Here is a 14,037-nt window from a genome sequence, read left to right as displayed (position 1 = left end):
TGTTCGCATAAAATTTCATAGTGTACTGTAAGTTTACTTTTTCTCCACCTCCTCTCTGCACTCCTGCATTTTCTCTTTGATATTTTGATAGCATTGTTTCTCCACGGGGGTACAGTCTTTGTTTTTGTTGTTTTAATTAAAAGTGGAGCTACTGAATCTAATGATGATTTAAGATGTAGGTTAAAATTGTCAACAATAAGATCACAGGGTGCAGGTAAGATGTCAGCAGGAGTGCTTTTTAAGATCTCGATAAAATTTGCAGCCACCTCAGAAGATAGGTAGCGTTTCTTCACTGTTCTGACCGGGACTGCTAGATGGTTAAAACTGGCGATGTTAAAATAGACACAGTAGTGGTCTGACACTGCCAAGTCAACAACAGAGGACACATCAGCAGACAAGCCATAGGTTATAACCAAATCCAGGGTGTGTCCTCTGTTGTGAGTTGGCTGCAAGACGTGCTGTTTAAAATCCAAGCAGTTTAAAAGGTTTGAAAAATCTCTGGATAGTGGGTCCGAGATGTTGTCCATGTGTATATTAAAATCGCCAGTTATTAATATCCTGTTATAACTGGAATATAAAATGGATAAGAATTCTGAAAATTCTGTAATAAAAGAAGTGGAATGATGGGGAGGTCTATAGACGGTAATGCAGAGAATAGGGGGACTGCTAAAAACAAAGGCATGGTGTTCAAACGATAAATAGCTGCTAAAAATGATCTCCTTTGATAAAAGAGTATTAATAAAAATTGATGCAGTCCCGCCTCCTCTTTTGCCATCCCTTGTAGAAAATAAAAAGTTAAAATTCGGTGGGCAAGCCTCGTTGAGAGCAACTGGAGCATCTGTACCAAGCCATGTCTCAGACAAAAGTATACCATGTAAATTATTGTCTAAAATCAGGTCGTTTATGATAAAGGTTTTGTTTAAAAGGGAGCGCACGTTCAGCACGGCCAGATTAATTATTGTGCTGGACGTGCGCTCATGGTGGTACGAATGAGCAGTATTAACATATACTAGATTACCACTGTTAAAACCACGTTGTTTGTGTGTGCAAGGGAAGCGTCTGCCGGTGATGGTTTCAATGGGAAAGTTGTCCGATAGTGGTAATGATAATGAGGGCCTGCAGGGGGAGCTAGTGAGGGTGGTGGTACTGTGAGCAGCTGGTATTGGCCTGTAAGTGATGGTAGTGACATTGTCATTGCAGCGTTTATGAGTAGAAGAAGAAATATCATTGGTAAACAAGAGTCAGCTGGGAGTGGAATTGGTTACGACATGGTGGATGTATAAACATAATCATGATAAAATCATGATCGTGATTTTATTTTTTAAAAATCTTCATATGATATTTTTGCCATATCGCCCACGACTAGTCCCATGCCTAATTCTCATACTGCCAAAATGACAACTTTGCAGGAAAAAAAAGTGGCATCTTGTTTGAGTTCTCAAACACCACTGAGTTCAAGTTGGGCTATCATATACCATTGCACAGTGACACCCCAAAATGTAGTTCATTTACTAATAGGCAAAGAATTATTGAATTTATTACACTGTCAATGATTAAAATGGTTTGAACACGGAACCAGCGGCTGCCATGAACATCAAAAGTCTGCAGAGATCCTGAGAACCCACCATGCAAAAAAGCCTTATAATTCATCTCATGAGCAAACACCTGGGTTACGTCACCTTGGCAGTCTTTCTAAAAGGTCTTAAGCCATGAGTAAGGCAATGCTGAGGAGCAACTAAACAACAGCAAAACAGAAAAAACACACAATATACCAAAACCATTAAAGTCAAGTTAAAAGCAGCTTATACAGTCAAGGTGACACAGAATTTCTAAGTAATTTAAAAATGGTGAACTTCCTGTTAGGTTTAGCATATGGCTCTAGACTTTTTTGTAATGGGCTGGGCTGTCACTCATATAGCGCTTTTCTACCTTCTACCTTTAAATTTCTACCTTTAAATTTCTAAATACAATTTTTTACTTTCTACTTTGTTCTAGGAATACTCATTCATTTTCCAGTGTTTTCTCAGATGGAGCCCTCTGCTCTGGGAGTTGTGATGGACAATGGTCAAGTTTCCGCCTCCTGGGTCCCTGGTTGCTGTACATGCCTGTATTTTGGTCCTGATACTGAGGGCTGTATGAGATAGTGTTTTTCCCCAAAAGATGCTCTGCACCCATTCCTTGCTCTTTTTACTCATATACTCCTCTTTTTTCGTTTTTATGTTTTTATATTGTCTATGTTGCACATATGTGTGCTTGGGTCCTTGTGGGTGGTGGGGTGGCTCTAGGGTTTGATTTTTAACATTGTGAAGCGCTTTGAGTTGCATAATGATGTATGAAAAGTGCTGTACAAATAAAGATTCATCGATTTATTGATTATGCCTTGCCAGCCAGCATCTTGCGGCACCGTCTCTGGGGCTTCTTTTCACAGCCTACACCTGGGATTCTGTCTGATGTGGTAGACCCTGGCCTCTATTTATCTTGTGTTTAGGGTCTGTTCTTATGCTAGCATAATTAGTGCCTCTGTGCTGTCCTACAGTCCAGCCTTTGGTACATTTTCTCAATGTCAGCACTTCTTCAATTTGACGGTGGTACATGCCATGCAGGGGCTTGTCTTTCCATGACAGTCCATCTGACTCCTTCTCCTTATTGGGCTTCTGTTGCCTGAGGCATTCACTAAGTCGGTCCTGGGGCCATCATTTATTCTTGGAGGCCTGTTGTTTCCTCCTGGATAGTGCCCTGGACGCTCATTAGTTCACGGCCCCCCTCTTTCCACTTTGTGTACAGCTTCGGGATGCTGGACTTGGGATGCATTGTACGGAGCTTTCTTGTCTTGATATAAGTGGCTTGCATTTCTTCTAGCGGCCACGTAATTGTGCCAGCAGGGTATCTGTTTACTGGCAAGGCATAGGCGTTAATTGCTTGGATCTCATTCTTGTCGTTGACTATTTAGGATCTGCCTGACCCTCGTTAGCGATTTGGTTGTGGCCGCCCTCCGAGCTACCTCATGATTGCTATTTGCCTGTGGAATTCCAAGGTATCTGTCCTGCACATCTGCTATGATGCCTTCAGGTAGTTCAATCCCTTCGGTTGTCATTATCTTCCCCCGCCTAGTTATCATTTGCCCACACTAATCTTGTCCGAATGATATTCCAATATCATTGCTACATATCCTTGTTAGGTGACTAAGTTGCTCTATAAGTTGAGTTGAGTGTTAGCAAAATTATATGACTTTCAAAATAAGAAAGGCATTTCAAACTCACTTAAGAATAATCATCACCCTTCACTGATGAATCCATTGCAAGTCCGCCATCCCATCACTGTACACGGCGTACAGTCAATGTCTTTCTTAAGATAGCTTAGGAGAGTAGTTGCACTATCCTGTATGTCTGTAATTGTGATGAGAAACCTTTGATTAAGTCCATAAATCCACCATACCTGTTCTTATCCATGCGGCCCGGGCTCTATGGACAGACGAGACAAAACTGGAACATTCTGGCAAGACAGCTCCATGTTCACTGTAATGTTCTGGGGCTGCTTTGTTGCATCTGGCACAAAATACCTTGAATCTGAGCAGGGTACAATGAAATCACAAGACTATAAACATATTCTAGAGAAAAATGTGCTGCCCAGTGTCAGAAAGCTTGGTCTCGGTCGCAGGTTATGGGCCATACAAAAGGATAATAACCCAAAACACAGCTAAAAACACCCAGGAATGGCAACGAGCAAAACTTTGGAATATTCTGAAGTGAGATCAGATCGAAATCCTATTTAATACTGCGGAAGGGAGCTAAAACATGCCATCTGTAGAAAGCACCCTTCAAACCTGAAACAACTGGAGCTGTTTGCTCATGAACACTGGGCCAAAATCTCTGCTGAGAGGTGCAGTAGTCACAGTGAAATTTACAAAAATTGTTTTAATTGCAGTGACTGACTCAAAAGGTGGGACAACAAAATATTATGTAAGGATACTATAACTTTTTTGTCCAGGCCTGTTTCACAAGTTTGTCAAAAAAAAATCTTTTGAACCACAATTCAAATGTAATGTTTGATTTATATTGGTTAAATTTCACTGAATTTGTAGTTATTAAGTTTGTCAGATTCAAGTTATCTCTGACTACTGTGGGTTTTTCTTCCATTAATAGAGGTGCACCAAGAATTTTGTCTTTGTGTGTACATAAGGAGGAAGGACGTTTTGGAGCAGTGTTCCCAGTTAATACATTAAAATAATTTATTAACATCTTGCTTTTATGTTTGTTATTCACCTGATACGGACATCCCTTGATTCATGCTGTAGGCTACTCCTGTGCTCCAGATATTCTCGGAGGGGGAGGTGTAATGCGACCCAGGAGGCGGATTTGGGGTGGTACCCGTGTACCTGTAAATACATATATGTTTGACATGAGCAAAACAGAGGACTCTTATGGAGAGGAGTTGGCGTAAAAAAAAAGGCAATTAAATAAACAAATGAGATGAATTAAATTCACTCAATACACTGACAATCAGTAAATTACACTGCAAAATATATTTAATTCTATTCAAATTGAATTAAGTGTACCTGTGGTGGACAGAAGGAAAAATATATGTGGTTTAGCAGGAAAACTGTATCCAAATGTGTTTTTGGTTACACTGGCTGTGTTAATCCATTAAGGCCTAAAGTGCCTGGCGAAAAATCTCTCTAAAACACAAAAGCGACTTTAGAATCACCCTCTAAAACAGGGGTGGCCAACCCCTCAGAGGCAAAGAGCAACAATTTTGACTGTGTTACCGCAAAGAGTCGCAGCCATAAACATACACTTGATATCTTGATTGTCAAATCTAATCCATCATCAAGTTGAAATGAGCACTCCACACACACTTTATTGCTCACTTGGTGGAAAACAGAATTTTTTCCTCACAATCCTATTGCGGGCCAAAATTTCATTTTCATCAGGTAAACCTACTGTAACAATATCAAAAGCTGACGTATGGTTTTATCATTGTATTAATGTTGCGGTATGATATTTATTGCAATATTGTGTGAAAGCTCACAACACTGCAGTAAACATCACTCTATTGCTGGAAAGTACCCGGTATAGTGTCTGGTCACTAATTTGAGAGTATCATATTTCTTACTTATACCATTTGAAATGTGATATGGCCTAGATAGACCAAAACGACGTTGGCCATCAGTGACAGACGCTTACCCCCTGTGGCGTCCGGCCGGCTGTCGGCACATCACGCTGGAAAAATACACCGCAACGACAGACGGCGACGCTGACCATTAAAGTACCTTCTGCGCATGCATAAGATGCAATACCCTTCAATACCATCGGCAGTCACTATTTCTCATTGTTAGAAAAATCAAACCGGAAAGCTGTTGGCCGGGGGCGGATTATAAAAACGTAAACAATGCATTCAGCTATATTCTTCGCTCACGAACTCCCACGTTCTTGACATTGTATATTGTGAAACACTTCAATTGTCAACCCTTGCTCTTGTACTTGTAAGAATATTAAGGCAGCGAAGGCGTGCTCATTGTTTATCCGCATTTGTCACTTCCCGTTGGTGCTCCGAGAGCTGATTTGCTAGCTAACGGCCAATCAGAGTGACCAAATGTCACGACTGGCGACGCCGATTCAACATGCGTAAATGTCCCCCAGACGCTTAGAGATGAGTTACAACACTACAGCGATAGTCACTACACCATTCAGATGCCACGAAGCTTTATGACCGCCAACGTCGGTTTGGTCTATCTAGGCCTATACTGTCTCTGACAGTGATTCCTATGCTTATCAAGTCAGAAACACGGGAACACTGAATAAAGAAAACAGGTATAGAAAAAGCCAACTAACAAATAAAATGATCACCTTGTTTGTTTCTTTTTCTGAGATGCTTAAATTTGGTGGGCAACTTATCTCTGATGTGTTGTACGAGGCAAAGGGTGGAAGTCAGGTGAAGCGGAGGTCTCAACCACAGACACTGCTCCCCAAAAGACGACGGCACGTTGCGGTGACGTCTATTTTTTATTATTATTATTTTTTTTAATCAGAAGATAATGTACTGTAGCTCCAAGCGTACACAGCTAGCTTTTATTTACATAGTCCGCGGGAGAAATGTCGCCTACGCTAGACAGCCAATCATCAGTGCATTTCTTCAGAAGTGTTACATTATCTCATGGGTTACACAGCCAGTCGGGTGCCTGTATTACGAATACAGGCAACCGATTGGCCGCGTGACATGAACCCGGAAGTGAGGTGGTGAAATACCACACTGGCGAGTAAAACTACATTTTAAGAAGAACGCCTCATTATTTTGCAACAAAACAAGACCAGAACGATAGCAAGGAACTTTTACTCTTTAACTTTGACCATTCCGTGCTCTCCACCACTCATCATATACACAATAATGGGATTGACGGCGCTCTCCGCCCTGCTAAACTCATTTTCGAAAATGGCTTCAGGGAAGCACATGAAACGGGCCAAAGAGGCCTGCCCATGCCATGCCTGCTCTAAAACCTAAGAAATTCAACACCTATAAAATAATTGATATCTCAGTCCCTGTAGCAGATGATCAGAAAAGGACTAAGAAAGCGATATTTCAAACATATCTGAGGGGATACAGGTGTTTGAAGGACGCTGGACAAAGAGGAGGTTGTTGGCATAATGCATGTTGGACTGCATATGTACGAGCCAGATGCTCAGGAGGATGAGAATGTTGTCAGAACACCGGACAGGGATTGGAGACGAGACCCACTGACATTAGAATGGTAAGATAAATAGACTATGATTATTGGCCTAGCATAATTGTTTGAAATTCGATGCTGTGCCGTCCTGTAAATTACGCACGATGAGATTACCTGTTTGTTTCATACAGTCTCCTACCACTGAGAGTCACACGTCAAAGGCAAAGTGGCATGTTCATTCATCAACAAAGTCATGCCAGCTCATTCGTAGAGCGTTGGCTCCCTCCGGTGGGTTGCTTTTTTTTTCTTCCCCCCCAATTTTGTCGCGGATTGAAATACCGCTCTGAAATACTTTTATATTTTTATTTTTTACTATGTTTACTATTTGTTGCAGCCAGTCGAGAGTTGTAAACGAGACATTATAAATAAAATAGTTTTAGCTATCAAAAGATCGTTGGCCAAGTTTACTTCACACTTGGTCTTTAAATCCCGTCAGCCGATTTGCACGGACTCATCCCCCTGAAATATTTTTTACTGACAAGGTTGCTACAGCTACGTCTCTTGTTTTTAACACCACATTTGACCCCTCTGATCAGTTCCTTGTTCCGCAGTGTTCGATTCCTTTGAGGCGGTTTCCTTGACATTTTTGGAGGAAGTGGTTTGTCATATTAAGCCATCTGGCTCCCCTTATTACTCCATTGCTCCTCGTTTCTTTAAGAAGGTTCTCCCAAGTATTAATGAATCGGTTTCGACCATTATCAACAGCAGCCTGTCTTTCGGTTTGGTCCCGCAACATTTTAAACATTCGGTAGTGCAAACCCTGCGTAAGAAACCTGGCCTTGATCAAGGTGTGCTATAAAATTTTAGACCCATTTCCAAGCTGCCTTTTATTTCTAAAATTCTGAAAAAAGTGGTGTACTCGCAGTTAAAATCTTTCTTGGATGAACATAATACCATGGACGTTTTCCAGTTAGGTTTCAAGATGATGCATAGCAGAGTCAGCCTTGCTACATTTTTTTAATGATATCCTTCAGGTAAATGACACTGGTGACTATGTATGTCTTTTGTTGGATTAAACTGCAGCGTTCGATACAGTGGACCACGATATTCTTCTGGCACGTTCGCAGCACCAGGTGGGCATTAGTGGTAGTGCTCTAGAGTAGTTTAGATCCTATTTGGTTGGCAGAACTTTTTGTGTTAGCCTAGGTTGCATTGAATCCCGCTCTGCCCCTCTGTCATGTGGCGTTCCACAAGGTTCTATTTTGGAGCCCTAGCTGTTTTCATTGCATTTTCTGCCCCTGGGTTCCATTCTTTGAAAATATGATATTTCCTTTGACTGCTATGCCTATGACTGCCAAATCTATGTCCCGCTGAGCAAAAAAGACGCTTTCTCCTTAAGACCACTTTTGTCCTGTCAAGAGGAAATCAAAGCCCAGATGTCACTGAATTTCTTACATTTCAAAGAAAAAAAACCCCCAGAAGTTATGGTGTTCGTTCCCAGTGACTATACATTCCACCCTGTTGACCTGGGCACCCTGGCTTTTTTTCTAAAGCCAACAGTAACGATCTTGGGTTTTAAATTGGACAGTGATTTTAAATTGGACCGGCAAATCAGTGCTGTTGTTAGAGCCAGCTTCATTTATCTTGTTTGGAGACACATTTTTATTCTCTGGCTTTTGACCCAACGTGAGACTGACACATTTCTGCTGTTTTCCCGTGTCCACTGTATACGTTTTTGTCCCAGTGGCTCTTCTACATTCCACCCTGTTGACCTGGGCCCCCTGGCTTCTTTTTTAAAGCCAACAGTCTCAAACTTGGGTTTTAAATTGGACAGTGATTTTAAAATTGGACCCACAAAGTCATTTGAAGACAGTTTTATTCACTGCCTTTTGACCCGACATGAGACTGACACATTTCTGCAGTTTTCCGGTGTCCACTATATATGTATATATTTTCATTAATTTGTGTTATAATTTATTGCTTTCACTGTCTTTTTTGTTGTATTACGGCTATTTTTGTTAATGTAAAATGCTTTGTTACAGCTGCAGCTGTTATGAAATGCACTATATGAATAAAGTTGTACTAGATTGTATTTACTGTTTCAATCAAAAATGTAAAAATAAATGTGTCAGTGCAAAGAACCACTATTTAAATTTTTTTTTTTTAAATCGTTTGGTAATTACCATCCTCTCTTCTGTTACAAAGCCGTCGATATTGTCATTGTCTACAAACATATCTTAACCATATATCACGACTGACTGGTTCAACTGGTTCGCAGTCCACAAGCACTATACTATATATCACTACCGTCACTTATTTCAGAGCTCCCGTGATCGCCTGCGTCCGCCATTACTGCTCGAAAAAATTCCGGGACATCCTCCGAGGGCTCACGACACCGTCACGTGTATATTCTGATGCATTTCATTGTCTAAGAGACCATGAATTGGTTAAAAAAGAAGAAAATGACAAACGTATACGCTTTCACGACTGTAGCGGTAGAAAGATGCAACAGCGCTCCCGGCTTTAGGCAAGGCAAGGCAGTTTTATTTGTATAGCACATTTCATACACAAGGCAAATCAATGTGCTTCACACAAGCAAAGACACAACACCTACAAGCATTTACAAACACAACAGTTAACAACATTCAAACGCAAAGCAGAGAAAACAAAAAGTGGGTTACAAAAATGACTAGAATAAACGTTGACAACATTTAAACATACTAACAGAAAACGTAAAAAAATATTTAAAAGCAAAGTAAAGAAATAAAAGTGGGTTTCCGTTTAGTGGTGGAAATGCGGTTATGCGCTCCCGGCCTAAATGGGTTAAAGTAAGCTTATAACAACTCGCGGAACCTACTTGTCGAGACGCCATGCAGCCATACGTACTTGCAAGAAGCGGAACTGTGACGTAGAGGGATTGAAAGCCATTTTGGCCCGGCTGTCTCCCGAATTCAACACGACATTTTCTTGATCAGATTCTGAAGAATCTGAGTCATTCTCGCAATTTTCCCTGTGTAAATACTGATGGAAGGTCTGTCAATCCATAAGTGACGCCCGCCCGTTTTGCTGACTCCGTGTCAGACGAGGCCGGTGCTGCAGCACATAATAAATAATCAGCTGCTGCATGCAAAGGCGGAAGCCTGTCTGTGATGTGGGTCAGGTTACATCCTTTCCGTTTAAATGAATGAATGAATGAATGAATACATAAATAGACAGACAGATAGTCATCCTTGTCTGGATGCCACGTTCACAGCCATCTAACCAGCCGTGCGGATCCCGGGACATCTTGCTGTCAGATGAGGAAGTGGGCGGCGCTGACGCGCTCGCTCGCAGCCTGCCTGGCAGTGGACTTTTTTTTTTTTTTTAAGTTTGGGAAGACCTTTTCTACGACGGCTTATTAGGGTCACCTAGCAAGAAAAAAATGAGAAAAGACAGATTTATATCTACAGGCAAGCGATCTGGCATATCACTCAATAGCAACTGGTGGGTGCAAGGGGACGGCCCAGTCAACGACTTGACATCAAAGCCGTTCCTAACATGGCGCCGGGCATTCAAACTAACCAGGGGGATTATTTTGGCAAATACAAGATGAGACACAAAAAGGGGAACACCAGATATTTATCAAACTTTACATTATTGTCGGTTTCCCCATCAATACCTCGAAATGGGCTGCCAAAGGCAAACTTTGATGTTTGTTTGTAAAATGACTTGTTTAACAGCCTTTTATTTTTATGACGCAGCACATTGAAAAGTGAAATTAAAATTGCCATGAAACACATCATGAGGCGCAGGATGAAATGAAGCTGTCAATGTCACGCATCAAGGAAGTGGTGGGCAGGATCAATCTGTTTGGTTTAAGTGTAATGTACACCATGTGCTATATCGGCCATTGCCATCTGATAAGTTCACATGGCTAACCACTAGTGTTGCATGGGTACCAGTAACATACCATGATTTTTCGGCGTCAAAAATGCCTTGATATCATTCTTTTTTTTTAAACACCAGTATTTAAAAAAAAAAAAAAAAACGCAGCTCACCAACTCTGTCTTAAAGGCAAGTATACTTACGCCTGTCTACCGATATGTGAGAAATGCCTTTAAGTTGAACGCCGCCTCCTGCGTGTGAGGAAGATGGGCTCAAGCAGTGAAGCGCCCGCTGCACTGCCACTCCTCATTGAAAATCATCACGTGCGAAGTGTAATAAGGAACTTTTTTACTTATATGGCTGACAGCCATGGCAAGCCCACCAATTTGAGACAGCCCGTCTGTAAGGCTTCTTTTAAAACTACCGTGGCTCGATGTGAGAACTCGTCAAATCTGGCCAAGCACCTCGCTGACCGTTTTTTCTTTTTTTAAACATTTCCCTTAAAAATAAGTGGTGTGAATTATTTTGTTAACAATTTGATGAGGCATTCGACTTGTCTGGGAGCGGACGAGAGAAAGGTAGACACGCATGCACACACACACACACACACGCTCACAGCAGCATTAGGTTGAGTCATTATCAATTAAATATACATATTTGCTTGACAGTAACGGTGCAAATGTATTCAATCGATTGATCACATTTTATTTATATAGCACTTCTCATACATGAAAACGCAGCTCAAAGTGCTGTGCAATAAAAACATCCAAAATACAACGTAAAAAGAAGACCCACTCCCTCCCTCCCAACATACACAAAGACATATATCCACAAGCATATCTGCACTCACACACACAGACACAAAACACACATGTACACAACCTGATAAACTGTGTTAAAAAGACATGGCAAGGCACAGAAAAACCATATGAGGAAAGGGTAACCATGGGGAGCACATCCCCGCTGAGAGTAATGACAGTCCATGGCCACAAGAAGTGTCACCATCACAGAGACCAGAGCCCAGATTAACCGGGGTGGACCCTACACATAGTACAGAGGCCCCCGGTCACCCGGACCTAAGGAGCCCCCACGTGGATGCCCGCCGTGGGAAGGGCAGCCACGCCTCTCAGTGCGGAGGCCCCCCATGAGGAAACACTGGCTCTAAAAGATCAAAACAACAGAATAAAACGAAACTAAAAGACAAACCAATAATAGAAGCTAAGAACTAAAAACAGTAAAAAAACGTAAAAAGAATAAAACAAAAATCAATTATATTGTCAATATCAAAAATGGATGACATGAAATGCAGTCAAATAGATAAAGAATATGGCATATAATGTAAAATCTTATAATGAATACATACCGTATTGGCCCTAACATAAGATGGTGTTTTTTGCATTGAAATAAGACTGAAAAAGTGGGGGTAGTCTTATATTCGGGGTCGAGACATTATACCCATTCACGACGCTTGATGGCGCCAGATATCATTGAAGCGAATGCTGAATTTGACTCCAGGATGACGTGCTATGGGAGGAGCCAGAGGATGGGATTAAGGGCATCGACACTGAGCACAGTGAAGCAGATAATTGTTTGTGAGGAGTAATGTTCTGTCATGATAGATCTCAGCTACTCTCAAGTTAAACCAGTTTGCATTATTTTATTGCAATGTTTTTCCTTATTCAGATTTGTTTCACGACTACAGTTAGTTAGACTTCACTTTGATGGTTAATGCAGTTATTGCAATTTTGTTGTTTGATCACAATAGATTGATTTATTTACATTTCAAAAACCAGAGGCCATTCACTTACGAATGTGATTGCACTTTACTTTACATATTTAAATGAGATATTAAGATTTGAATGAGGCAAAATAACATGCCTTTTCTCTCAAATATATTGTTATAATCATTTGTTTCAGATTTACTGTAATTATTTTCTGTATAAAAATTAATTTGGTGTTCAAAAAAACTTTTCAAAGTCTTGAAAAAGAGGGGGTCGTCTTATAATCAGGGCTGTCGTATATTCGGGCCAATACAGTATATAATTAATTATGCTTATGCAAACATATAAATGCAGGCATGATCTCATTATTTTAAAAAAATCCTTCTTAATATCAGAATTGGATAACTCTGTGTCCAAAATGCATAGGGACTATACAAAGGCAGGCAATTGTCTGGGGTCCCGAAATTTCCATGGAATCCAAACATCTCATAAATAAATGTTTAGAAAGTTTTCTTTGATGTAAATCATTTATTGCTGATTTATTATTAAGTCACATGTTTATAAACAAGAAAAACATTCTTAACCTATCATAATGGTTTCAGATGCCCCCCTCCATTTCCTCAAAAAAGGACAGTCCTTTCTAATGCGCTTGTGCAGACAGGAAGATGAAACAAACTTGCAGGCGTGTTTTGGAGAAAATGAAGTGACAGCTGGAAAAAATTGAAGTGCAAAACAATACAAAATATAAACCGGCCGCAGCAGCCATTCCCAAGCTGTTTCAGTTTGAAGTCAATCGAGTTCTATCAAAAAAAAAAATGAATAGTGAACAGAAAATGAATAGTGGGTGTGTGAGTGCAGGAAAAAAAAGAATTAAGAAAAAATATACATCACCGTAATGAATCAGCGGGTTCTCGTCACCGCGGCAATGCGGACTCGGCAGCAAATGACGTTGGTTTTTAGTGCAGGATCCAACAAATTATTTGCGTGTTCTTCTATTCAGGGTCTATCTTGCTAACCCTCTCTACTATGCCCCTGGCAGGGCTGCCAGTACACCCAGAGTATGTAAACAATGTGTCATCGGATTGACAAGAGGTGTTTTATTTTTAACTTTAACTTTATTTGGCAAGCAATGTTGTGTTACTACTGGAACCAATCATATGTGTAACTGGCACAAAGAGAATTGTGGGATTATTTGCATTATTTTTTGCATATGGACATTTGTAATTTGTAGCCACAACTTTTGACGCGAGTTTTGCCTGGGCAATTTTGACAAATTGTCCCTTCGCCACAATGGCGAATATGGGAAATATTTATCACGCCACTCCCCATTTCAACTTGTGGCTAACAGGGAGCACGAAACCTGTATGTCTTATAAATGTCAATGGAGTACAATGAACCCCAGAAATGCCTCAGGGTAATGCATTGACCAATTTCGAAGTCGACTTAGTCGACCTTGTTTTTAACAGGCGTAATTTGTGAGTTCACAAAACCCCAAGAATCCACCTTGTCAGGAGCCTGCTGATTTCCTTTTGCGGAACAATCACAAAAACATTTGGTCAAACATTGGTCAAAACAAAAGTTTCGTAGGCGTGCACAAGCTGCCGCATCGCCCAATCAGCACGAAGTATTGTACTGAATGTCCCACCTTTCCCAATCACATTGGAGCAGTCCCAGATTCATATTGTGGAGAACTCTTTTGAGTCATTCACGTATCAATCTGGCTCTTGCCAGGTTAGCTGCAGTGGTATAGAGTAGGAATGTGCATATTATATAACTTTGGTGGTGATTGGT

At 40.8% G+C, this 14,037-nt stretch overlaps 1 protein-coding gene across 12 annotated transcripts in view; it reads right to left on the bottom strand.

Annotated features, from left to right (window-relative positions):
* The window catches only part of carm1 (coactivator-associated arginine methyltransferase 1), a 123,798-nt gene that overhangs the window by 40,484 nt on the left and 69,277 nt on the right, over positions 1-14,037 (bottom strand). For 5 of the 12 annotated variants that reach the window (XM_086055144.1, XM_086055145.1, XM_086055146.1 and 2 more), the window contains exon 13: positions 4,263-4,375. In XM_086055144.1, coding sequence (XP_085911270.1) covers positions 4,263-4,375 — 113 coding nt within the window. Of the gene's footprint in view, positions 1-3,435; positions 3,567-4,262; positions 4,376-14,037 lie in introns of all 12 variants that reach the window. The other 7 variants (XR_015090082.1, XM_086055153.1, XM_086055147.1 and 4 more) reach the window with 2 other exon arrangements.

The sequence above is a fragment of the Filicampus tigris genome, chromosome 16 (genome assembly GCF_054856515.1).
Source record: "Filicampus tigris isolate MCC_2025a chromosome 16, RoL_Ftig_1.0, whole genome shotgun sequence".
Classification (NCBI taxonomy): domain Eukaryota; kingdom Metazoa; phylum Chordata; class Actinopteri; order Syngnathiformes; family Syngnathidae; genus Filicampus; species Filicampus tigris.
Note: the sequence above shows the minus strand (reverse complement) of the source record. Positions and strands in the feature narration are given on the sequence as shown.